The 26,308-nt window shown below is 43.5% G+C and overlaps 1 protein-coding gene across 1 annotated transcript; it reads left to right on the top strand.

Annotated features, from left to right (window-relative positions):
* The first annotated feature begins 1,149 nt into the window (after positions 1-1,149).
* PRMT2 (protein arginine methyltransferase 2) lies at positions 1,150-25,500 on the top strand. Its single transcript, XM_006894041.1, has 10 exons — positions 1,150-1,170; positions 1,526-1,636; positions 5,356-5,538; positions 13,259-13,420; positions 14,516-14,680; positions 17,725-17,900; positions 20,308-20,437; positions 21,753-21,889; positions 24,271-24,442; positions 25,468-25,500. The coding sequence occupies exons 1-10, from the start codon at positions 1,150-1,152 to the stop codon at positions 25,498-25,500; spliced, it is 1,290 nt and encodes a 429-aa protein (XP_006894103.1).
* Positions 25,501-26,308: the final 808 nt, after the last annotated feature.

The raw sequence follows: 26,308 nt of genomic DNA, 5'->3' as shown, positions 1-26,308 counted from the left end.
TGGGAGTGTCAGAGACAGTGTGATTGGCACAGGACAGAGCGGAGTTTAGGGCTGTTGTACATAGGGTCGCTATGAGTCGCAGGCGACTAGACGGCACATAACAACAACAACAACAACAACAACTGTTGATGCATAGCTGACCCTCCAGCAGATTTTCAGAGGGAGTTAATAGCTTGAGAGGAGATTGCCCGTCTTTCTCTCATGGAACAGTTGGTAGATTTGAATCATGTACCTTTTGGTTGCCAGTTCAATTCCTTACCACTAGGCCAATGACAAATGGACAGTAAACATATGAAAACTTAAAGCTGAAGAAATGATACAAAAACACTAATCATTGTGGCATCAGTACTGGTGGATTTTGAAGTGTTAACAGTCTTAATGGAAAGAATCAGTCTTATGTTAAATGGAAAATGTTTATTCTTGAAATCTACATTTCCATTCTTGACAGCCTGTCCTGTAGGAATGAAATCTTAGTACACAAGAATATAGTGCCCAGATGTTACTGAATGGTGGTACATGGTAGTAGCAAATTGGATACAAATAGAAAGCCCATCAATAGGAATGATTGAAGAGTCAAGCTGAATGGCTATTGAATGTTATGTAGCCATTATAAAGAAAAGATTATAAGTCTAACAATTACCTTCGGAGATTTTCCCTCAAGATATTATATGAATAAGAAAAAGAAGATACCAAAAACATACTGTTAAAGTTTAAAAAGGAGCCCTGATAGCACAATGATTAAGTGCTTGGCTGCCAGTGGAAGGTCTGCGGTTTGAGACCACCAACTGCTTCATCGGGAAAAAGATCTGACCATATGCCGTTGCCAAAGTTACAGCCTAGGAAGCCCTGTGGGGCAGTTCTGTTCTGCCTCTAAGGTCTCTGTACGTTGGAAGTGAATTGACACATAGAACAACAACAACAACATATTTTTATAAACTCAAAAGAAGAAAAAGACTGTGTAAATGTATCCGTGGGAGTGACGTTGCACAGAACATGTCCTGGAAGCGTGTGTACCAGGTGGTTGATGTGCTTTACCTTGAGGTGGGGGCGAGGGTGGGAGGGATGATGCGGGTATAATAGGGATGGAGATGGAGGGTGAACAATAAAATCACTGTTCCAGAACTCATCATTTTCATTAAAAAGGGAAGAATGTACAAAGGTTGTGAACAGGTAGGTAATGAAGTAAAAAAGGCAGATGATCAGTACGTAGTTAAAATCATTTTGACATCACCTTTCAAAGAAAGGCAAATAGAAGTGACAAAGACATGTAATTTTACCCATCAAATCGATTCCGGTGAGAATGATTGATAATACCCATTGCTGATGAGGTGTATACTTTTGTAAATGGCAGAAGTAAAGGGACAACTTTGTGAGAGGGAATTCGGTGATACATAGTAAGGTCAGTAGTATTCATGGTCTTTGAGAAATCAATTCTGTATCCAGAAATTTATCCTGTGAAAAGTCTTAGAGACTCACTGACCATTTAAGAAAGTTCATCTTGTGATTATCATTTTTCCCCCTTTAGCAGGACCAAGAAACAGCAGTCGAGCACAGTGAAGAACAGGTCCTCCAGGAGGATGTGCAGGCTGAGGAGTACGTGGCCATTGCGGACTACTCGGCTACAGATGACACGCAGGTACTCTGTGTGCCTCACACACCGGGTGTGATCATTAGCTCTCCTTTTGTTTGTTAAGTATTTCTATTCTAGGTCAAGATCACATATCAAGCTCCAGGTCCCTTTTATGACCAGGAAGCAGCTGGTCAAAGTCCAGATCACTGTCTGCAGTCGTTCCTCCTCAGAAAGTCCTCACCAAGTGCAAGTCCTCAAAGAATGGGCAGGGAGAAAAGTGCAACAATGAATAACTGGAAACCCTAAGTCTCTGTAAACTTTCATTAAAATTAATTAAAAAAAAAAAGACAGTAAAGAAAAAAGAATGGACTGCTTTCAAGTTCACCCTTTAGGAAAAACGTTATTTTGTTTACATTATTATAAGGGATTTGTAATGTCTGTAAAAGTGTAACCTAGGAAAAGGTATTTCAACCATCTAATCAAAATGAATATGTATAATGACTCCCTGTGACTTTGAAAATTAGTACCTAACTAAGGAGAGACTGGAGAGTATTATACTGAGCGAACTAACTCAGTCCCATAAGGACAAATACTGTATGAGATCATTATTATAGAAATAGAAAGATTACTAGTAAAACATGTATGGAGCTCTAAGGGGAGAGGGTAGGAGCAGAGCAGTGAGGATGGGTGAGGTGAAAATCATGGGGTCGCACAGTTTGGTGGGAGGAGGGAGGGATGGGTAAAGGAACTGAGAAAGATCTGCCAGGGACCTGGAAAAGACAGGACACTGGTGGGCACAGTTCAGTGTTTGATTTTTTTCAATGATTAATTTTAGAAAATATAATGAATCAGAATGATTGAAACACAGTGTTAGTGAAGGATAGTGTGAAACACATGTATATGAACTCTGTAAGCAAACCAATATAAAATACATTTTTTTAAAAAAAGCAGTTTTTATTGAATGTATTAACATCTTATGACCTGAAAATGTGGGTTTTAATTTGGTATGTTGTTGTTATGTGCCGTTGAGTCACCTGTGACTCATAGCGACCCTGTGTACAACAGCCCTAAACCCTGCTCTTTCCTGTGCCAGTCTCATTGCCTCTGACACACCCATCCCGATTACCCCAGTCACTGAATCAATCCACCTCATAGAGGATCTTCCCCTTCTGTGCTTTCCCTCCACCTTCCCAAGCATGATGTCCCTCTCCAAGGACCTGTCCCTCCTTTCAACATGTCCAAAGTATGTCACACGAAGCCCCAGAATCCTTGCCTCCAAGGAGCAGCCTGGTTTAACCCTCTCCAGGATGAATCTGTTTGTTTTCTTGGCAGTCCGTGGTACATTCAGTACTCTTCTCCAGCACCACAGCTCAAAGGCATCTATTATCCTTCTATCCTCCCTAGGCATTGTCCAAATCTCTGATGCAAAGCAAGTGATTGCAAAACCATGGCCTGTATCAGACGCACCTTAGTCTCCAGAGACACACTGTTGCTCTTGAGTGCTTTAGAGAGGTCCCTAACAGCAGACTTTCCCATCGCAATACGTTTTTTTATTTTCTGGCTGTTGGTGCCAAGAGTGTTGACGGTGGAGCTGAGCAAACTGAAGCTGTGAACAATCTCAATCTCTTCACCATCCATCCTGATGCTGCCAATTGGTCCAGTGGTGAGAATCTTTGTCTTCTTGACATTGAGCCTCAATCCATATTGGAGGCTGCAGTCCTTGACCCTCTGCAGAAAGTGCATGAGGTCCTCCTCAGTTTCAGCGAGCAAGGTTGTGTCATCTGCATAACGCAGATTGTTGATAGATCTTCCACCAATGCTGATGCCACACTTCTCCTCATAGAGCCCAGCCTCTCGGATAATTTGCTCTGCATACAGGTTGAAAAGGTATGGAGATAGAACACATCCCTGGGGTACACCCTTCCCAGTTTTGAACCATGCAGTTTCTAACTGGGAAAAAAAATTAAACTGGCAGAGAGGCACTCACTGCCTTTTGGTTAGCAGCACACCTCCCTACAGACTTTGTCACTGGGTTCCCTCAAACCAAAGTTCTGCCATTCCCAAACAAAGATGTTTTCAGGTATTTAGATCCTTATTGAAACCATTCTCTTTCTTTCCTGACAGATTCTAACCCCAAGTGTGATGTGAGGGGAACCTGAGTTAAGGAAGTATCTTATCAGCAGGGTGAGGAAAACTGCTTGCTCTGGTTTCTGCTTGGAAACCTGGAGTAAGAGCTCACCCTAGCTAAAGAAATGGCAGATTATAAGATAAAAACACTTACTTGAGTGTCATTTTCCTTACTTTGTAACAAGGATTTTTTAAAATTAATTTTAATGAACATTTACAGAAATTTTAGATTTCCATTCATTCATTGTTGCATTTTTCTCCCTGCCCACTCCTTCCCCCCAGTTTGTTCCTCTCTGAAAAGTAAAATAAGAATTCTTTCATTGGTATACAATCCCCTCCCTGCCCCCAGCACATCTTCATTCTGGACTCTTGTCATAACCATAATACCCAATCATATATCACTTTTAGACTGTCCTCTCCCTCATCTGTTTCCATGCAGTATACATAATTTATCCAATTTTTCTCAGTCTCATACCAACCCTGATATCAGTCCCATTATACAACAGTGGCACTATGCAGTATTTGTCCTTTTGTGACTGAGATATTTCACTCGGCATAATGGATTTGTAAAAAAATAGATCCTAGAAACTCTTGGCTACTGCGTTGCTGAGTTACCGCTAGAAGTTGTTTAGTTCTGGTGTAGTCCATAGTTACAGAGCTGAGACTTGGCCCCTCCTCTCTGGTGTTTTGACTCTGTTCACAGCTCCGTGGGAGAAAGATGGACCATTTTCACTGGTGTGTTTTACAACTTGGGAAACCTGCTTGAAGGTCAGCTATGACTTAGTTCGAACTGGACAGAAATGAGCTTTTTGAGAAAAAAAAATGTTTAACCTCTTATTTTCTTTTTAAGAATACCAAGTAAACTGTTTTTACCAAATAACAATGAGCCAAATAATAGCATTGTACAATTGTATTTGACATTAGATAGAAGTGACTGAAAACCAATTGCAGAAGAAAAAAGTCTGAAAACTGTAAAAGAAATAAATAAGCTAAGCTGTATTTTGAGTAGCTGTGTCCCCAAAATTTCTAACTCCTGCTATTATTTTATCAATTATCTGTTGCTCTCCTTACCCACTGTTTACTTTTTTAATTTGCTGTGATTCGGCTACCAGGATTTCTTCTTGAGCCACAGTTCCAATGTTACTGGTTTTAGTAAACAGAACACGTGTGTCAGTAAACAGAACACATGTGTCAGTCAGTACACAGATCATATGTGTCAGTCAGTAAACAGAACATGTGTGGACAGTCAGTAAACAGAACACGTGTGTCAGTAAACAGAACATGTGTGTCAGTCAGTACACAGAGCACATGTGTCAGTCAGTAAACAGACCAGTAAACAGAGCACCTGTGTCAATAAACAGCACAGGTGTGGACAGTCAGTAAACGGAACACGTGTGTCAGTAAACAGCACGTGTTTAAACAGAATACGTGTGTCAGCCAGTAGACAGAACACGTGTGTCAGTAAACAGAACACTTGTGGACAGTCAGTAAACAGAACACGTGTGTCAGTCAGTAAAGAGAACACGTGTGTCAGTATCAGAACACGTGTGTACAGTCAGTAAAAAGAACACGTGTGGACAGTCAGTAACAGAACACGTGTGTCAGTAACGTAGCACTTTACTCTTGGGTTATTCACTTTCTTTTTTTTTTTTTTCCAGCTGAGTTTTTTGAGAGGAGAGAAAATTCTTATCTTGAGACAAACTACTGCTGATTGGTGGTGGGGTGAGCGTGAAGGCTGCTGTGGCTACATCCCGGCCAATCATGTCGGGAAGCAGTTGGTGGAGTATGATCCTGAAGACACCTGGCAGGACGAAGAGTACTTTGGCAGCTATGGGACTCTGGTATTCGCTTTTCAGATTGCTTATTCAATTTGCCAGGCAGTGATTTCTTCTCTACTATTTTATTAGGTTCTAACTCAAGGGAAATTATCTCTTGGCTCTACTTACTGCTTTTCAGAACTTGGCAAACATTGTCTGAAAAGAGCCAGATAGTAAATACCTCCAGCTCCGTGGGCTGTGGTATTCCTGTGTTGCCTCCTTACCACTCATTATACAACAGAAGTTGCCATGTTATTGTGAGGTGCTGTGAAGTCGACTGTGACTCACAGTGACCCTGTGAACAACGGATCTGAACCTTGCCCTCTCCTGCACCATCATCTTCTGATATGCTTGAACCCATTGTTACAGTCACCTTGTTAATCCATCTTGTTGAGTGTCTTCCTCGCTTTTTCTGACCGTCTCTCTGTCTTATTCAGCATAATGCTTTTTTCCCCCCCAAGGACTGCCCCTGACTCCTGACAACATGCCAAAAATCTATGAATAAAATGTCACCATTCTTGCCTCTAAGGAGCCCTCTGGTTGCACATTTTCCAAGATAGATTTATTTGTTCTTTTGGCATTCCATGAGGTATTTGGTATTCTTTTCCAGTACTACGATTCTTCTTCTGTCATCTGTATACATTGTCAAACTTTGAGATGCATAGGAAGCAACTGAAAATACCATAGTTTGAACCTGGTGAACCTTAGTCTTCAAACTGACTGCTTGCTCTTCAGGACTTTGGAGAGATCCTGGATAGTGCATTTTCCTAGTGCAGTGCATCTTTTAATTGTTGACAACTTTAATCTTTTCTTCATGTATCATGAGGTTGTCTGTTGGTCCAATGGTGAAGAATTTTGTTTCCTTGACTTTGAGATGTAATCCATATTAAAGGCTTGAGTCTTTGATCTTCTGTAGCAAGTGTTTCAATTCCTCTTCACTTCCAGCAAGCAAAGTTACATCATCTGCATAGTGTATGTTGTTGATAAGTCGTCCTTCAGTCCTGATGTAACATTGTTCTTCATATAGTCCAGCTTCTCGAATGATTGGCTCAGCATATGGATTAAATAGTTAAGGAGGAAGGATACTGGTGTACCCCTTTCCTAATTTTAAACCATGCAATGTTCCCCATCCCCTTCTTCTGTTTGGACAACAGTTGTTGTTTGTTGTTATGTGCCGTTGAGTTGCTTGCAACTCATAGCGACCCTGTGTACAACAGCCCTAAACTCTGCTGTGTCCTGTGCCAATCGCACTGTCTCTGACACTCCCATCCCGATTATCCCAGTCACTGAATCAATCCACCTCATAGAGGGCCTTCCTCTCCTGCGCTGTCCCTCCACCCTCCCAAGCATGATGTCCTTCTCCAAGGACCGGTCTCTCCTCACAACATGTCCAAAGTAAGTTAGACGGAGCCTCAGAATCCTTGCCTCCAAGGAGCCACCCAGTTTAACCCTCTCCAGGACAAATCTGTTTGTTTTCCTAGCAGTCCATGGTATTCCCAATACTCTTCTCCAGCACCACAGCTCAAAGGCATCAATTTTCCTTCTATCCTCCTTGGTCATTGTCCAACTCTCTGATGCATAACAAGTGATTGCGAAGACTATGGCCTGTATCAGATGCACCTTAGTCTCCAGAGAGACATCATTGCTCTTCAGTATTCTGGAGAGGTCCCTAACAGCAGACTTTCCCATGGCAATGCACTTTTTAATTTGCTGGCTACTGGTGCCAAGAGTGTTGACTGTGGAGCCAAGCAAACTAAAGCTGAGTACAATCTCAATCTCTTCACCATCCATCCTGATGCTGCCAATTGGTCCAGTGGTGAGAATCTTTATCTTCTTGACATTGAGCCTCAATCCATATTGGAGGCTGCAGTTCTTGACGCTCTGCAGCAGGTGCTTCAGGTCCTCTTCAGTTTCAGCAAAGAGGGTTGTGTCATCTGCATACCGCAGATTGTTGATAAACCGTCCCCCAATCCTGACCCCACATTTCTCATAGAGCCCAGCCTCCCGGATAATCTGTTCTGCATATAGGTTGAAAAGGTATGGAGATAGGATGCATCCCTGGCGTACGTCCTTCCCAATTTTGAACCATGCAGTGTTCCCTTGCTCTGCTCTGACGACTGCCTCCTGGTCCAAGTATAAGTTTCGCATTAGAACAATCAAGTGTTCTGGGATTCCCATTCTTCTCAGAGTCAGCCACAGTTTGTTATGATCCACATAGGCAAAACTGTGGACAACAGTAGCCACAGAAAATACAAAAATATGTGAGCTTGTGTTCCAATAAAACTTTATGTACAAACACTAACATTTAAATTTCTAATAGGACCACTAACAAGCTCTGGTGGCCTAGCAGTAAGGAGCTGTGTTACCCACCAGAAGGCACACATTTTAAATCCACCAGCTGACTGCTTTGTGAGAGAAAAATGGGCAGTCTCCTCCCGTGTGATTTACTGCATCAGAAAAAGCTGCTGGAGCTAAGAGTTGGTTCTAACTCAATAGCACATAACATCAACATCATCAGACCACTTGTATTAAAAGCTAAAGAAAGGCTTTAGACACAGTTAGAATTAATCGTAGAAGATTAACAAGGATGAGAATGGAGGGAAAGAGTAAAAAAGTTCTTTCTGTGACTAGTTTATTCAGGGAGCCCTGATGGCCTGTCTGTAGGCAGTTGTGCAGCTAACCGAGCTCCTCTGGTGTTTGAACCCCGCTCCAGCTCTTCAGGAGAAAGAAGAGCAATCTCCTTCCACGTGATTTGTAGCCTCAACACTTACTGGAAGGTCAGCTATGAGTTGATTCCAACTCAGTGACAGTGAGTTTTTTTTAATATGTCCCACAGCATAATTTGTTTTAGATTCATCTGTGTTGTGCAATATTTCACAGCTTCTTGATATTTTGGAGGACATCCTGCATTGTGTGAATGAATGATCTCAATTTCTTTAGCCATTCATCTGTTGTTGGATATTTTTGTTATTTCCAACTCTTTGCCCTTGTAGATAGAGCTGCATTAAATATAGGTGTATATAATTTGTTTTGCACTTCTTATTTTGGGGGATATATGCCTAGTAGTGAGATTGCTGGGTTAAAGAGTATTTCCATTCCCAACTCTCTAAGAAAGTGTCAAACTGCTTTCTGTAGTGGTTGTACCATTTTTACAGTCCTATCAGCAGTGTGTGAGAGTTTTGGTCTCCCCTCATCCTTGCCAGCATTTTTTATTTGAAGTTTTTTTAACATTACTATTTTTGCTGTGGAGAGATAATATCTCTTTGTTGTTTTTACTTGAATACAAATGAATGAAGACCAGATGAGCTGTGAAATATGGAGACTATCACCATGAGGAATACAAAAGGTCATTGTTAAGACAAATGGATTTCAGAAGAGACTCCAAATACTGCACTAGAACTCCAAAAAGCCAAAATAAAAGGAAGAAATCAAGAAGTTAAGGAGCTGAATAGAAGATTTCAAAGGGCAGCCCAGGAAGACAAAGCAAAATATTATAACGAACAGTACAAGGAGCTGGAGTTAAAAAGTCGAAAGAGATGAACTCTCCTGGAATTTCTTAAGCTGACGGAATTGAAGAGCATATTCAAGCCTTGGGTTGCAATACTTAAAGATTATTGAATGATCCAGGAAACTTCAAAAGAAGATAGGAGTACACACAGTCACTGTACCAAAAAGAATTGGCTGACACGGAAGAATTTAATGGAATAACATGTGATCAAGAAGCAGTGGAGATGAAGAAAGAAATACACGCTACTCTAAAGGAATTGGCAAAAAAATAAGACCTCAGGAATTGATGTAATACCAGTTGACATCTTTTCACAAACAGATGCATCCCTGGACATGCTCACCAGGTTGTGCCAAGAAATCTGGAGGACAGCTAGTTGGTCAACTGACTGGGAAAAAAAAATCTGTATTCCCATTCCCCAAAAAGGTGACCCAACAAATGTGGAAATTACTGAACAATATCACACGTGAGCAAAAGTGAGAACAGTAGTATATAACAGAGAACTGCCAGAAATACAAGCTGAGTTTAGAAGAGACTGTGGCACTAGAGATATCATTACCAATGTCAGATGGACCTTGGTTGAAAGCGTACCAGAAGAATGTCTATTTGTATTTTATTAACTTTGCGAAGGCATTTGACTTCTGCAAATCACAACAAACTGTGGCTAGCATTGAGAAGAATGGGAATCCCAGAACACTTGATTGTGCTCATGCAGAACCTCTACTCAGATCAAGAAGCAGTCATCAGAACAGAGCAAGGAATCACTGCATGGTTCAGAATCAATAAAGGAGTGCGTCAGGAATGTATCCTTTCTCCATACATTTTCAATCTATCTGCAGAACAGATCGTTCAGGAAGCTGAAGTGCATGCTGCAGAAGGTCAAGGACTGCAGCCTTCAATATGGATTGCATTTCAACATCAAGAAAACAAATTCTTACTACCAGGCCAATTGGCAGCATCATAATAGATGAAGAAGAGATACCAGACAAATGTCAGTGTTTCATTGACTATGCAAAGGCATTTGACTGTGTGGATCACAACAAATTGTAGCTAACCTTGAGGAAAATGGGAATCCCAGAACACTTGATTAACTCATACAAAACTTATACTCAGATCAGGAAGCAGTCCTCAGAACAGAGCAAGGAAACACTTCATGGTTCAAATAAGAAAAGGAGTATGTCAGGGATGCATCCTGTCTCCATACATTTTCAATTTATCTGCAGAACAGATCATTCAGGAAGCTGGGATCTATGAGGAGGAATGTGACATCAGGATTAGAGGAACACTCATCAACAATCCATGTTATGCAGATGACACAACCCTGCTTGCTGAAACACTTTTGGCACCAGCAGTCAGGAAATAAAAAGACTGATTGTACTGGAAAAATCTGCTGTCAGGGATCGCTCCAGAGTATTGAGAAAAAAACCGATGTCAGTCTAGAGACTTAAGATTTGCCTGATCCAGGCTATGGTCTTCACAGGCATTGATGCCTTTAAGTGTGGTGTTGGAGAAGAGTCTTGAACATACCATGAACCACCAAGAAAACAAATAGATCTGTCTTGGAGAAGGAGAAACCAAGTTTCTCCTTGGAGGCTAAGATTTTGAATCTCTGTCTCTCATACTTTGGTACACGGCCAGGACGGACTGATGCTTAGAGGAGGACGTCATGCTTGGAAGGGTGGAGGGACAGTGCAGAAGAGGAAGACCTTGGATGAGATGGATTGATCCAGTGACTGGGACAGTGGGGGTAGGTGTATCGGAGTAAATGAGACTGGCTCAGGACAGGACAGGCTTCAGAGCTGTTGTACATAGGGTTACTATTGGTTGCAGACAACTCAATGATACATAACCACCACAGCAACATCAACAACCACCTTTGGGTTGGCAGAGAAACTCCTAACCCACAAGCCCACCAGGACTTTTAGCTGTGAAAGTTTGAACTGAGTCTATATTTTTTATTTTATGATTGTTTGCTTGCCAAGTTCATATACATTGTGTTTCATACTATTCTTCATTCATATTGTGCTTCATATAATCATTCCCATGCATTATGTTTTATAAAATTAATCACCATTTGACTTTGCCCCTCATTCCCCTGTCTTTTCACCCAGATCCTTCCTGTTTCTTTCACTTCCTCCCTCCACCCATCAAAATGTGTAACCCTGTGATTTCGTCCCTACCCATCCTCACCCCTCTGCTCCCACCCCTTACCCTTTCAGGCTCCCATACATATTTTACTAGTTGTCCTTCTTACACAATAATGGTCTTATGCAGTATTTATTTATGAGACTGAGTTAGTTCCCTCAGCATAATGCTCTCCAATCTCTCCCAAGTTATGTAGTATTTTTGGAAAGCATTGTTCCTCAGTACGGTGTAATATTCCTTTGTGTGGATGTACCACAGTTTTTCAGTCCATTCAGTTGTGGTTGGACATTTGAGCTGTTTCCATGTTCTTGTGATGGAGAGTAATGCTCTTATGAATATTGGTGTACAAATCTCCATTTGTGTCTAATTTCCTTGGGGTGTATTCCTAGTAGTGGAATAGCTGGGTCATACGGAGTATCTATGTTCAACTTCTTGAGGAAACACCAAAATGCCTTCCAGAGTGGTTGTATTATTTTAGAGTCCCACAACAGTTTATGAGAGCTCTCCATATCATCTCCAACATTTATTACTTGATGTCCTGCTAAACTTTGCCACTGCTGCTGGGATGAGATGAAACCTCATTATGGTTTTGATTTGTGTCTCTCTTATTGCCAGTGATTTTGAGCATTTCTTATGTGTCTGTTGGCCATCTGAATGTCTTCCTCAGTGAAAAAACTTTGCATTTCTTTTGCCAGTTTCACAATGGGATTATTCAGAAGAGGAGGCCCAGTAGTATTCTGTAAACTATTGTTATGAGATTCTTGTCTGAGATGGTATTATCAAATATTTGTTCTCAGTTAGTAGGTTTTCTTTTCACCCTGTTGAAAAAATTTTTGATGTGTACAGGGATTTTATCTTTAGCAGGTCCCCATTCATCAGTTTTATCCTCTCCAGATTGTGTGTTTCTACCTGTATTTGTCAGTCTCCTTTAGACTAGGCCTTCTAAGCTTGTTCTCAGTTTGTCTCTTATGAACTTTATGGTTTGGGGCTTTATTCCAGGTCTCTGATCCACCTTGAGTTGATTTTTGTGTTTGGTGTGAGATGTGGATCCTGTTCCAGCTTTCTGCAGGTAGCACTTAAGAGTCCCGACAGTCTCCAGTTAGGGTTCATTTTATCATAAACAGTGTTGCTGAGTTACACAGTTGACAGACACTTTATAAGATCTCCAGAACAGAGCAGAGGAGAATCAGCCTGAGGTTGGGTTCTGTGCGAGAGGGGTAGGTTTGGTTAACCTCCGGTGTGCGGTTCTGCAGTTGCTGGGATGTAGTCTTCAGATTTCCTCCTAAAATGTGCACCTCTCCTGCCTTTTAAAAATCTCATGGTGTACATAATTTTACCATGTTGCCTTCAGGTCCTTATTTTATACCCTTTGTGATGTGTACTCTAGTACTGGTTGACTCTGCTGCTTCTTCAGCTCACTGTCACCTCCCTTCTGCTCTGCTTACTGCCTCCTATTTCCTTTTATTTTCCTTTCACTTCCCTCTCCTGACCTATGGTTTCTTTGATAAGGCAGAATTTTATGTGGAAAACGTGAATTTTGGGCTCCTCAGGAAAGGAGCTAAGTGAGGTAGAATGCTTTGTAGAGAGTTGTGCTGCTAAACCAAAGGCCACACCTCTGCTGGTTCAAATTCACCAGCTGTTCCTTGGGAGGACAGACAGTCTCCTGCCATGCAGCGTACAGCCTCTGTCATCTTGCTGGATTGTCAGCTCCGAGCTGTACACATTCTCTCTCACTCTGTGTCTCTCTCTGATGCTCCTGGTGTTCACTCGGTGTTCACAGGTTGTTTCTGATATTGGGACTGTGGGTTCCTGCTGTCTTGGGTGGACCAATGGTTGTCTGAGGATGAAGTCCACACTGCTGTCCTGAGTGATCCCCTCTATCTTTTCCTGCATGGCTATTGGGAAAGGGAGTATCGTGCTGAGTTCGGAGCATTCTACTTCACTCTTAGACGCTTTTACTTTTGTCCACTGGTATATTTTTACTTTCTTAACTCTATTTATTTCTCATATTGTTTTTAGGTGTGGAAATTTTTAAACTTGAACTGTACGTATTTTGGGAAAATGGCAGTAATTCTACATGTGTATCTCTTCTAGAAACTTCACTTGGAAATGTTGGCAGACCAGCCACGAACAACTAAGTATTACAACGTCATCTTGCAGAATAAAAATTCCCTGAAAGACAAAGTGATTCTGGATGTCGGCTGCGGAACTGGGATCATCAGCCTCTTCTGTGCGCATCATGCTCAACCCAGAGCTGTGAGTCAATGACGCTGTGCCTTTGGCGGCGTGTGCCGAGGCAGGTGTGGTGAGAATGGTCATTGCTGGGAAACACACTCTTGAACCTTCTCTTCGTCCAGACTATCTCTGAAAAGTGTCCCAGTGTGCCAGGCACTGTGTTTGGGGAAACGGGCAGCAGCCTCCAGCTGTGGGCCGAGTCACCGTACTGAGACCCAGATGGCACTTGTTTATAAACTTGATGGAGTAGGGCAAAAAGGAAATGCCAGAGTAAGATGCATGTCATAGGGTATTCTTGTTAATGAAACATTTGCTTAAATGTAGAGATACATGTCCAGTGTCCGCTGGGCTGCAGTGTATGGACTGCCATCAGGTGTGTGACACATCCTGGGTCCAGATTCGATATGGTAGGTCTGAGACCTCATCCTTCCCAGGTCATCACCCCTACTCCCAGGACATAGATGGACCCTCACTCCCTACTAAACTCTGCCCTCTCTCCTGAAGACTTGCCTGTGTGTGTTGCTAAATTTTGTGCTTCCTGATAGCTGACGGGGTGAATTTAGGTCCTGTTTTATAGGACAAGCCTGGCCCATATTCTCCTAAAACTGGGATCTGGCCCTTGAGACCCTCCATCCAGCCCTCCCCCGAGACCCTCTGTTTAGAATGCTCTACACGGTCCCTGGACAGAGAGGCTCCGCTGTGTTGTCAGGCACCAGGAGCCTCCAGGGTCCATTCATATTGTGCCTGGCTACATGTGCATGTGTTTGTTCACTGACCTTAGCCATGAGAGATTGCTCCAGTGGGTGATCCTGGGCAGGGTCAGGGGTGGAGGAAGGGTGAAGTAATAAAGGCAGCTCTTCTCTCTGGAGACAGAACCCGTCCTAAATCCTGTCAGGGTGTCCAGAGCAGGCTCGTAGCTGGTGGCAGTGTGATGACCCCGCTTATACCATGTGTCCCCTGTCCAGCCCCGTCTCCTCTCTCTGTGCTCTGGAGTTATTAACACTACTTTTAATGTCTCAGTTGGCTCAGAACCAGGAGGTGAAATGGCTGGATGACAGCATGGAGCTGGAAGCCTTCTTAGCACACCTGACCAATGAGCTTATGTCCTGGCAACAGGTGTATGCCGTGGAGGCCAGCGAGATGGCACAGCACACGGGGCAGCTGGTCCTGCAGAATGGCTTTGCCAACACCATCACTGTGTTCCAGCAGAAGGTGGAGGACGTGGTGCTTCCAGAGAAAGTGGACGTGTTGGTGTCCGAGTGGATGGGGACCTGCCTGCTGGTGAGAGGGGCTGGTGCCAGGTCAGGCAGTGAAATGTGGGGTGGGGATGGGGGCCCAATTTAGGTAGTCCTGTATAAAGGGCATAAGAACATTTGTTCAGAATCCTGGTCGTTGTGCAATTAGTCCCTCGTTGCTCCTATGCACGTGTGCAAACCTGCACAAAACTAGCTCAGTTTTGTGTTTTATTCTTTTTTTTTATCAGCAGATTTGGTCTTTTATTTGGTGATCCAGGTCAAAAGTGGTATGATTGTATTTTTTTTTTAGACTTTTTAATTTTCTTTTTAAAATTATTATTTTATACTGGTTTATTACAAAGCTCATAAAGTTCATATACATCGTTTTTCACACTGCATCTTTCTGCTTTTCCCCACCCACATCTCCCTCCACCTATCAAATTGTGTGACCCTATGATTAAGACATACCCCCCCCCCGCTTCCTTAGATCTCATACTCATTCTACAGTAATGATTTTGTACAATATTTGTCTTTAGGAGACTGAGTACTAGTTCACTCAGTGTAATGCTTTCCAGTCTCTCCCAAGTTATATAGTATTTTTCAAAATCATTTCTCCTGCATGCTGCATAGTATTCCATTGTGTGAATGTATTTAGTTTCTCAACCCATTCTATTGTGGTTGGGCATTTAGTTTGTTTTCATGTTCTTATGATGGTGAATAATGCTGCTGTGAACATTGGTGTACAAGTCTCAGTTCTAGCTGGGTCATATGGAATTTCTGTGTTAAGCTTTTTGAGGAAATGCCAAACTGCCTTCCAGAGTGGTTGTACCATTTTACAATCCCACCAACAATGTATAAGAGTTCCTATCTCACCACATCCTCTCCAACATTTATTACTTGATGCCCTGCTAAACTTTGCCACATCTACTTGAGTAAGATGGCATCTCATTGTGGTTTTGATTTGCATCTTTCTTATTGCCAGTGATTTGGAGCATTTCTTCATGTGTCTGTTGGCCATCCCAATGTCCTCTGTGAAAAGTCTCTCCATGTTATAATTGGATTATCAGTCCTTTTCTTCTGGAGGCCCAGAAGTATTCTGTAAACTTTTGTTATGAGACTCTTGTATGAGATGGTATTGCCAAATGTTTTTTTTTCCCCAGTCAGTAGGTTTTCTTTTCACCCTGTTGGGAAAAATTTTTGAAGAGCACAGATTTACTCTTTAGAAGATCCCATTCATCAATTTTATCCTCTTCAGATTGTGCATTTCTTGCTGTATTTATACTGTAGACCAGGACTTATAAGCTTGATCTCAGTTTATCTCTTGTGAACTTTATTATTTTTGGGCTTTATCCACCTTGAATTGATTGCTGTGTATGGTATGAGATGTGGGTCCTATTCTAGCTTTCTGCAGGTAGCAGTCCAATTTTGCCAGCACCATTTGTTGAAGAGGTTGTCATTTCCCCATTTGATAGGTTTCATTTCTTTGTCAAATATCAGTTGACCATAGGTAAATGGGTTCTCAATTCTGTTCCATTGGTCTATGTGCCTGTAACATGCTATTTTGGTTACTATTGCTGTTTAGTAGGTTTTGAGATCAGGGAGTGCTGTACCTTCCACTTTATTTTTGTTTTCATGAATGCTTTGCTTATTCAGGGTCTCTTTCCTCTCCAAATAAACTTGACAATTTCTCTTTCGATCTCCTTGAACTTAGTGTTATAATACCCCTCAGTGTGCACATTCTGCCAGCACTCTCAGCCAGGGCTCACGTGAGTGGGGAGAACTGGAAGGAAGGGGGGCTGTGAGTGTGTCATATGGTCACTGTTAGGATTGGCTAATGCGGAGAAGTCACAGCATGAGAAAGGACAGAATCTGCTCCTCAGCTGATCGTTACTATCATCATATATTGGTATCAAGCTCTGGTCACACCCGAAGCTTGGCATCTGGGGCTCGTGGCAGCCCCTGGCATAGAAACAGATGTGCAGCTCGCCCTGTGCTTGCTGAGGCTGCCGATCTCGTTCTGTGGGTCCCCTGGATCCTGTGACTGTGGCATTGTTATCATCATCCATAGCAATTGGGTGCACTCAGCACAAATCTGTCTCCACAGCGCCCTCTACATCTGACGGCATCTACAACACAAGATCAAAGATAGTATAACTAAGAATTCCAAGATAGTTCTGACTCAAGCGACCCTTAGTTGAGTTTCCATTTCCAAGTCTGTAAATCTTACTAGGAGATTGTCCATCTTTCTCCCTTAGAAAAACTGCTGGACCTGAACTGCTGGAGGTGGTCGGCTTTTTTCTTAACAGTGCAGCATGCATGCTATGACTTCACCATCGTTAGTACAGGCATTGTCCCTTGGGGCTGTGCTGTTGACTTGAGACGACGACAGTGCAGACAGGACTTGATTGAGGGCATGGCAAGTCCAGGAACAGGGAACCAGCCTACTTTGAGGGAGGGTAGGTTGGGGTTAGACGAGAACACGAGGAGACTGACTGTTAGGAGAGTCCAGTTGGGGCTAGGATGGGGAGGGTAGTCTTCCAGGACGGCTGCAGGGCAGTACAGTTGGACTGACACACTGATGGGTCTGTCTTTTAGAGTACCTCGATTTGGGACACAGGCTGCCATGTGGTTCGGATTATCATGCCTTTTCATGTGACTGTTTAACCAAGTATCACGTGGTATTTATCTTCCTCTTGATCTGTAAGTTTGTGTCATTAAGGAGTATTATCAGTCAGCTTGAAGGCAGTGAAAATTCAACATATAAGCCAACCTATTCCATTTAACAGTTAAATTAACAGCTAAAATGTACAGGCTCTATCAACATTGAGTAGTGCCTGAAGTGGGAGGAGCACACAGATTTCTCCTGATTATTTTGACTAGTCCTGTTTTTATTCCAGCAGCATTCATTAACATGCAGGTGTAAAGTGGGTTCTTTAAAGCACTTTTCTGTGTGGTGCTGGGCAGCACTCAGCTGGCTGGAATGTTCTTGGCGGGCACTTGTGGGAGGCCAACGCCATCAGTTAAATTGCACACACTCATACCCCTGCCCTCAGCCACGGGGTCTTTGTTGTCTCCTTCCTCCCCATGCAGTTTGAGTTCATGATCGAGTCCATCCTGTATGCCCGGGACATGTGGCTGAAGGAGGATGGGGTCATCTGGCCGAGCACTGCCGCGCTGCACCTTGTGCCCTGTAGCGCTGACAGGGACTACCACAGCAAGGTCCTTTTCTGGGACAACGCCTACGAGTTCAACCTCAGTGCACTCAAGTAAGTGGATGAGTGAGTCAGAGTTCCACAGCTTTCTGGAGCGTTCCTGAGCTTCCGGTTAGGGGCCTTCCTGCAGGCAGGTGAGCTCTGGACCCTTGGTCCCCTGAGGTGCAGCTGCTATACAGAGAGGGTCCTTGGTTGACATTTGTGCCCTTTTTCTCAGAGGTAGTACTGTTTTCTTCTGGAAGGAGTCCTTTTTGTTTGTTCCTTGTATACTTAGTGACTCAGCATGACTGTGGAAGTTTTGCTGGTATTTTCTCTCTTTGCCCATTTTCTCTTCCTTATCCCTGGCCCAACTCCTGATAAGTAAGAGATTGTTGTTTCCGAGGGATCCTTGGTGGCCACAGGATTGAGGAGAAAGCTGCACTCTGAAGATTACAGGCATCTCTAAGACATACAATAGCTAGACTTTGTTGTTGAAAATGTCATGAGCTAAGCCACCTTATCCCAGGTGCCTAAGGATTTTGCACTGCTCACAAGACTTGATAAGTCTTTTGAATCTCAGTAGAATATTTTTTTGTTCTTAAAGTTCTTAGATATAATGGGGGGGGGGAAATTAAGGTCCTATTTAAAAATAAGGCCTTTGAAAACACATGAGTCGTTAAAGAGCACAAACATGTTCTCCCACTAAGGGCTATTCATTTTTAAAAAGAATCAGAACGTCATTCCTGTTGGCTTGCAAAGCAGCACTCAAGGATAGTTCATTTTCTGATTAACATTTGGACGCCAGATCTTTACTAACATAAAGTGACTTCCTGATAAGGCCTGAGCAGCCAGCTTCCTTTCTGAGATGACCATGGAAATGGGGCAGAAGAAGAAACCCAGCATCAGCCTGGGAACCAGAGAGCAGAGCCATTGGTCAGAAACTGGACAGATGCCCAGTTCATGCCACGAGGCCAGAGATGGACGAGCATGGACTTCTGGTGGAATGCAGAGTGTGTGTCAACAACAACAACAACATGCAATTTCCCTCTTAATTGTTAGTCTTAAACTATAAGGGCGCTCTGTGATGTAATCTGTAGGGAGTTGTGATGTTAACTCAAAGGCTGAACTTGTCTGGCACTTTAAATCCAATAGTGACTCTTCAAGGGAGAAAGGTGGGCAGTCTCCTCCCAGGAGATTTATGGCCTTGGAAGCCCAGTGGAGGAGGTCAGCTATGAGTCAGTTCCAACTAGAAAGCAATGAGAGAGAATTCTCTTTCTCTCTCTCTCTGTGTGTGTGTGTGTGTGTATGTATCTATCTGTATATGTGGCATCCACTTCCTAAATAACATGCCTCTGGAAACTCTGTCAACTTTAGTAAATGTTGATAGCTGTAGAGGGGTATCAGGCCTTTTGTTCATAGGGTCACTTTGAGTTGTGCTCAACTCAAAGGCAATCAACATTAACAATATATAATATGAGAAAGATGGGCATTCTCCTCCCATGGTATGAACGGCCTCTGAAAACCCACTGAAGGGTCAGCTAGGGTTGGTTCTGATTCTGTGGTATACAGCAGACAACAACATTATATCTATATAATTTTTGTATCTATCTATCTATCTATCTTTTGTCTATTTCTGTTTTCTATTTCGAAAGTTACTGACATGCTTATTTTTTGTGACGTCCACGTGCTCTGTGATCAGTGTCCCTGTCATGTGCATGACTTGGAATGAAATGGGGAAGCAGCAGGTGGTGGCAGGGAGGCTGCGTGGTTTGTCTCTCTATGTAATTGCAGAAGTTGAGAGTATTTTCACGTGATCCTAGCTCAGGTGAGTGACTTCACACCTTGTTTTTATTTTGGAGTAATTTAGGATAGGAGTGTCCTTGTTTATTTATGGAAGAGTCACAGAAGGTCATTTGAAATAAATAGATTGTAAAGTTACAGTGTGCTGTTCTCACCCATCTGTTGGGGCGTGTGTCTGATTCTCAGGTCCTTTGTGTTCAGATCCTGTAAGACACAAAGGAGGCCGCATGATAATTGCCTTGGTGTCTGCAGGGGCAGAGGAGAGTAGGGTGGGAGCCTCTCAGCTTGCCCTTGCTGGGCCCTCTCTAGCTCTTTCTCTCTATACTCCCTCACCCCCAGTTCTCTCATTGCCTTCAAGTTTGGTCATAGCTCACTTTGCAGAGGGTTTCCAAGGTTCCGGATCACGTGGAAGTAGACTGCCCATCTTTCTGCTGAGGAGCAGCTGCTGAATTCAAACCCCTAAAGAATCCAGTCTCATAGGGGGATATGTCCATCTTTCTTCTGAAGAGCAGCTGGTGACGTCAAACCCCCCAGCAAAGCACAGCCTTTGGTTACTAGTATAGCTCGCTACAGACTGTTCCTGCTAATACGAGGACACATACATACTATTATTACCTTGTGTGTTCCAAACCAGAGATGCTTGTCTTGATGACTTTGACATTGACTTTGATCTTTCTCCCAGATCTTTAGCAATTAAAGAGTTTTTCTCAAAGCCCAAGTATAATCACATTTTGAAACCAGAAGACTGCCTGTCTGAACCATCTACTATAGTAGAGTTGGACATGAAAACTGTACAGGTCTCTGATCTAGAGGTGAGAAGATGATGAATTCTTTCATTATTTGTTACTATTTTTGTCACTGTAATGAGAGTTTACAGAAAGATTGGGTTTTCATTCCTTGTTGTACATTTTCTTTCCTCCTCTCCCTTCTCCTAATTGTTTTTTTTTAAAATAGAGTAATCAGTATCTGCAGTGTCACCGTGTAAGCCCTCAGTAAATGTTGTGTGTATATATGAGAACCTTATTGTTATAGAAATAAGGAATATATTAACTTTTTGCTGTTCATTTCTCCCATAGCCTTTTCCCCTGCAATGTTCTATACCTGTTTTAATTCACATAATTTTCCTCATGCTTAATTTCTTTACTATATTTAGTTGTGTTTTAATTGTATGGTTAGCACTAAAAATGTATTTACTTTCGTCATGAAATTTGAAATAAAATACAAGTATTTTTACTTCCAAATTCTTAAAATGATTTCCTCTAACTCTTTTTTTCCTTGTGGTTTTTTTTTTTCAATTACTCCCTTTTGCCACAAGGTGGCACTTGTGTGACCTTGGTGGTGGACAGGAAAGCCCTGCTTTTGGAGACTCAGTCCCTAGATTTCACCTTATGTCTGTGAGAGATAGTGTTTGAAAACACAGCTTGTTCAAAAACACTATGGTAGCCTTCTCTTGAAACTTGTATGGCGAAATGACGTGTTGATGGAAATGTTTAGGCTTTAGTTGGGCATTGTAGAGACTCAGGTTTGAAGCCTCTTTTTCCTGTTTATCCTGAAGAAATGAGTGCAGAAAATACTGCACACTTATTTGGTGGCCGAAAATTAATCATGCAGGCTTAGGTTACTACCTTTTCTAATTATCTGTGGCATTTGCATTAACAATATAACTTTTGCTGTTTACTTTTCTTAGGAGAGAATTTAAGTTAGCATTTTAAAGCTGTATCTGTCTCATCATTGCTAAATTAGGTGGCAGAGCTCTAGTGACGTAGTTTTAGTGAGTTGGACTGCCAGCCTGAAGCCTTGTATCCCGATTGTTCTGAGGGAAAAAGATGGGCCACCCTCTCTTGTTGTTATTTGTATCTTGGGAACCTGATGGATGGTCGCTATGAGTCAGAAGTGACATTATAGTAGTGAATTTTTTTAAAAAGTATTTGCTAGGAGAGCTTTTAGTTCAGCTACAATGCAGTGAGTTCTATAAAATGTTCAGTAAGCAAAAGAACACACCTGGAGTTGGCTGCTAGTTCTCATTTACAGAGCGGGACACGGCATCTTCCTCAGGAAATCTTATTACTGAGCAGGCCTTTGGCACAATTGTGCAATTGATGTTTTTATGTGTTTGCTTGAAAACAGACAATGCAAGGCGACCTGCACTTCGATATTAAAAAAGCTGGTACTCTCCATGGGTTCACAGCCTGGTTCAGCGTCCAGTTCCAGAATCTAGAGGAAAACAAGCCACAGCTGGTTCTGAGCACCGGCCCGTTCCACCCGTGAGTGACCCTGACTGGCACAGCCCTTCTGGCGTGCGTGGCTGTGCAGATGTGATTTGGTGCTACATGAAGTGTGCAGTGACACCGTGTTTACCTTCAAATTGTCACCAGGCCAATGAGTATGACAAAAGGCGTGACTTAATGATTCAGTATGGATTGAAAGTTGAGACCAGGGTAACCCTTGTATATGAGGTTTCTGGATGCTGGTGGGTCACTGCGGCAGACGTGAGGAGGCCATTCAGGTCACAAAGAGTCTACATGTACGACTCTGTGCGGAGGGAGAGCTCTGGGGTCTCCCCTCTCCTGCTGCCCTCCGTGTTGGGTTCCTCTGGATGGATAGACTCGAGCTACCTGATGCTCTAACACAAAAACACAGTTGCATTTTTGCAACTTATAGTTAGATTATTCTGGAAGACCCATGTTTCTTGGGACGAACTTGTCCAGAATCTTCTTTGATTTCATGGAGGTTAAGATTTCTTGAGCATATATTGGAGGTTCATTCTTGGTCTGGTGCCAGTCTAGGGATGTTGAGGGCCAAGGTTGGCACACTGCGGCATTTCCCCCCACTCTCCCCCACTGCCTGTAGCCGTGCGTTCAGTAGTCTCTCATTCCCCCTTGTAACTGCCCTGAGTGTGTTTTCCTCTGAGTCAAAGTGGCTGAGACACCAGAGAGGGCACCTCATGGGTTTAACAGTCATGAGATCTAGTGGGAAGACCTTGGTCATCACTTTATAAATAGAGTGCTGCCCAGGGGATGCTGTTTGACCCGAGCTGCCCTATAGCTGATGGACAGGCTGGGGCTCTCACCAGATGCCTTCCTGAGATTCAAGTGGCCCCCACAAAAAGAGTGGGAGCATCAGACACAGATTTAGGTGCCAAGCAAATGGCAGATGCACTTGGGTCATTACCCTCACAAATGCTGAGCCTGAGGTCACCTGTGTGCAGATGGAACCTGACCCTAGAAATGGGCACGCGCGCACACACACACAGTGCTAGGATGAGACCCTGAAGTTGGCAGAGGGGAGTAACTGGAGAGTTGGAGTGAAAGTCAAGAGGGAAAAAAATAATGTATGGCTGATGGAGAACATGCAGGGACATGTGCCCTGGGGCAGGTTCTGCCCTTACTGGTGCAGTCGAGCAGGGGGATGGCAGAGCATGGCTCCCTGGACTGTCTGTGCCTCTTTGCCACCTCATCAAAGCCAGGAGTTGGCAGCAGCAGGAAGAGACTTGTTTTCATTTAGAACATTTCATTGTGTGCCCAGATCAGGAGGTGCATCTCCTGACGGTGGAGCCTTCCTCCTGTAGGAAGCCCTGAGCTCCAGTTTTATTTCTTGAAGACATGTTTGCAACCCTTTCACTTTATGGGCCTAAGACCTCGTATATGGCAACTAGGATATGTGCTCTGATATTAACAAAAAGGTTAGAGGTTCGAGGTTCCTTGGAAGAGTGGCCTAAAGATCTACTTTCAAAAACTTAGCCACTGAAAACTGTGTAGCCCAGTTCTGTTCTGACAGGTGTGGTGTTGGTGTGAGCCAGAATCGGTTCCCCAGTGGTAAACTGGTTTGGTTTAATGCCTTTCCATTTCTTGATTTCTTTGGTTTTGGTTGTATTTTCTGATTTTCCTTTGTAGAAAATGTAGAGCGATAGGTGTACTGGATATGCCCTGCTCGTACTCATTCTTCATCCACTGAGTAAGATTGCCTTCCTGAGAACCAGTGGCCCAAGGCTGATGCCTCCACTGAGAAGACGTATTTCAAAGTGAAATGAGAACTTGACATTCCCCTTGCAACCTGGGCACAGAATTCTTGATTTGCACTATTTCCCCCAAAGTTTACAGCTGCTTGCTTCCATTCCAGTTACTTTTCCCAGAAGTAACCTATTGCTTTGCATGAGTGCATCAGTTTGTGTTACGTTTTTACTGTAATAGATTGAACAGCAAGCAGTCACCAGCAGTTTAGAGTAGCACAGAGGCTGTGGGGGAGGCTGACCTGCCAGGGCCATCCATGGGTGGGGGACGACTTAGACAGCAAGGTTGGCCCTTCAAGGGCCCAAAGATGAGGCTCATTCAAGAGATGCTGTGAGCTAGTCCTATGTTCCCAATTCTTCCAGGCTGAAACATTCAGACTGCCAGTAAAAACATCTTGGCTGTAGCTCACTGTGGTGCTTTGATCTCAGCATGCCCTATAAATACCATTTAAGTCATAGATCGATGGAGTGGATGAGTGTTTGTCTTGTAAATGGAGCTCCAAGGTCTCAGGCTCCCAGAGAGGCTGGTGTAGCAAATGAAGGTGGAGGAAACCACATCCCTGCAAGGTCACAGCTGGGTCAGGTGGGTGCAGTTTCAGGCCGCATCCGGCATAACTTTGCTGCCCTGTCTTGCAGCCCGACGCACTGGAAGCAGACCTTGTTTATGATGGATGACCCTGTCCCGGTCCACGTAGGAGACGTGGTCACAGGCTCAGTGGTGCTGCAGAGAAACCCTGTGTGGAGGAGGCACATGTCCGTCACCCTGAGCTGGTCCGTCACTTCCCCACAGGACCCCATGTCTCAAAGAGTAAGGAGCACTGCTTCTGATGTTTAATTTACACTCACATCTTGGATGCTGGCCATCTGGAGAGAGGTCTGAGTGCAGTCGCAGCTGGTGTGATGACCGGCTGCTCGAACTTTCAGGGCCCACCCTGGGCCACACTTTTGGTCTCTTTTTCTTTAATCTTCATAGCAGCAGGTAGGTGCTTCTGTTTGTCTCATTTTAGGAAGTGAGGGCTCAGGAAGGTAAGTGATTCCCTCCAGGGAAACAGACCCCAACCAGTCTGCATAGCCCACTTCTTCCTCCAAAGTCTAGAACATTGAGGTAGATCAAAAAAGAAGTGGCCCAAATGTGAATTTCTTTTTACATGAGCTACCCAGCTCTCCAAGCAGAGCTAACCTGGGCTTGAAATACGGGGTTACATTGTACTCAGTAGAGCGGCAGTGTTACTGCTTGAACAGCCTTCCCCCCACACACACCCCCCGCCTGCTCCACCCCTTTCTCTACCCCTAGTCCCTAGCCCTCATTTTAAAATGTGAGAATGTGCCGGAGAGTGGCTGTAGGGCTGTGGTATTTGCTTCCATTGGATGTCACGTCAGAGTTTGTCAAGGAGCTTTGCTCATCTCAGGCCATTGACAACGGGAATAGAGGATGCTGTGCTCGGAATTAACAGAGGAAAGAGAAAAAAAAAGATAACCAAATGGTTTCCTTTTCTGTAGTTTCATTTTATATTTGTTTTATCTTGAGGGCTTAAATGTTTGCCTTGTTGAAAAAATTTTGAACCTGAGCAACATTTTCTTGTCCAGTATTACCACAGTAGTAATCAGAGTGAGCCCTGGTGGCCTTGTGGCCAGGAGCTGCGCTGCAATCCCAGGGGATCTCCCTTGGTTCACAGGAGAAAGATGGGCAATCTCCTCCTGTGTGATTAACTGCCTCAGAACCCGCCCCCCAACCCGGAGCATGAGCTATGGGATGGTTCTGACTCAACAATACACAACACCAACAATCAAAGTGATTTAATATTTGATTGATTGAATTTTTTTTCTTTTGAGGTTGGAGAAAAAAATTTTCCAATCTGGAGATGACACTGGAAGCTCTGTCTGGAAGAGGGTGTGCACATTTGGAGAGAATGACCACAAGTGAAGGAAACCTGCCCTGGAGGCCGACACTCCATCTTCTGTGAGAATGAGCCTTCTCTCTGCTCTGTGTCCCCAGCATGGCAGACCCCGTGAGCTGTAGACTTGGTGGCACCTTCAGGGTTCTCACAGAAAAATGCACTCAGGGCCTGTAGGAGTGGCCCTCACCCTAACACTGTGTCTGTTCTGTTAGCAGTAGGCTATATTTCCAAGTGTCCATCCAGTATTACCCACCGGGCCAAGCCCTGGTCACGTCAGTGGTGCTGTGATCCTCAGCTCGGTCTAGTTCGAACGTAAACTCCCAGGATACATCATAGCAATCTCTGTTTCCTCCTGTGAAAGTAACTATTCCTGCATCGTGTGTAATGATGTTCTTGCTGCTGCCAGTTCACTGCCTGCCACGTGGACGTCAGCTCTCACATAGCATCCTGGTGTTGTGTGTGGAGGCCTGAGGCGAGCGCCGATGGTGGCAAGTGCATGTAATAGATGCCGTGTAGGATAGTGCAGCCGTGTAGGCATCTTCCAGACACACTGTGTATCCACATACAGTAGGCACTCAATAAATATTTTCTAATAATCACTGTCTTGGTGTTCTATTTCTAGTCATACCCAATTTTGTACAATCATGGGATCATATTACATGCAGTGTCTTGTAACCTTGTCACGTAAGATCTCTGAAGAAACTTCCATGTTAATAGATATATGTTGACTTTTTTACTTTTAGTAAACATGTTATTGAGATACAAAATATATATCC

Source organism: Elephantulus edwardii, unplaced genomic scaffold, assembly GCF_000299155.1.
Source record: "Elephantulus edwardii isolate Elephantulus edwardi_28Jun2011 unplaced genomic scaffold, EleEdw1.0 scaffold00133, whole genome shotgun sequence".
Classification (NCBI taxonomy): domain Eukaryota; kingdom Metazoa; phylum Chordata; class Mammalia; order Macroscelidea; family Macroscelididae; genus Elephantulus; species Elephantulus edwardii.
This window is presented reverse-complemented; position numbering and strand designations above follow the sequence as displayed.

Coding starts and splice junctions, on each gene's coding strand:
- PRMT2 (XM_006894041.1), top strand. CDS start 1,150: ATGTACAAAGGTTGTGAACAG. Junction 5,539..13,258: donor TTGGCAGCTATGGGACTCTG/GTATTCGCTTTT, acceptor TATCTCTTCTAG/AAACTTCACTTGGAAATGTT. Junction 24,443..25,467: donor AGGACCCCATGTCTCAAAGA/GTAAGGAGCACT, acceptor TTTTCTTTTGAG/GTTGGAGAAAAAAATTTTCC.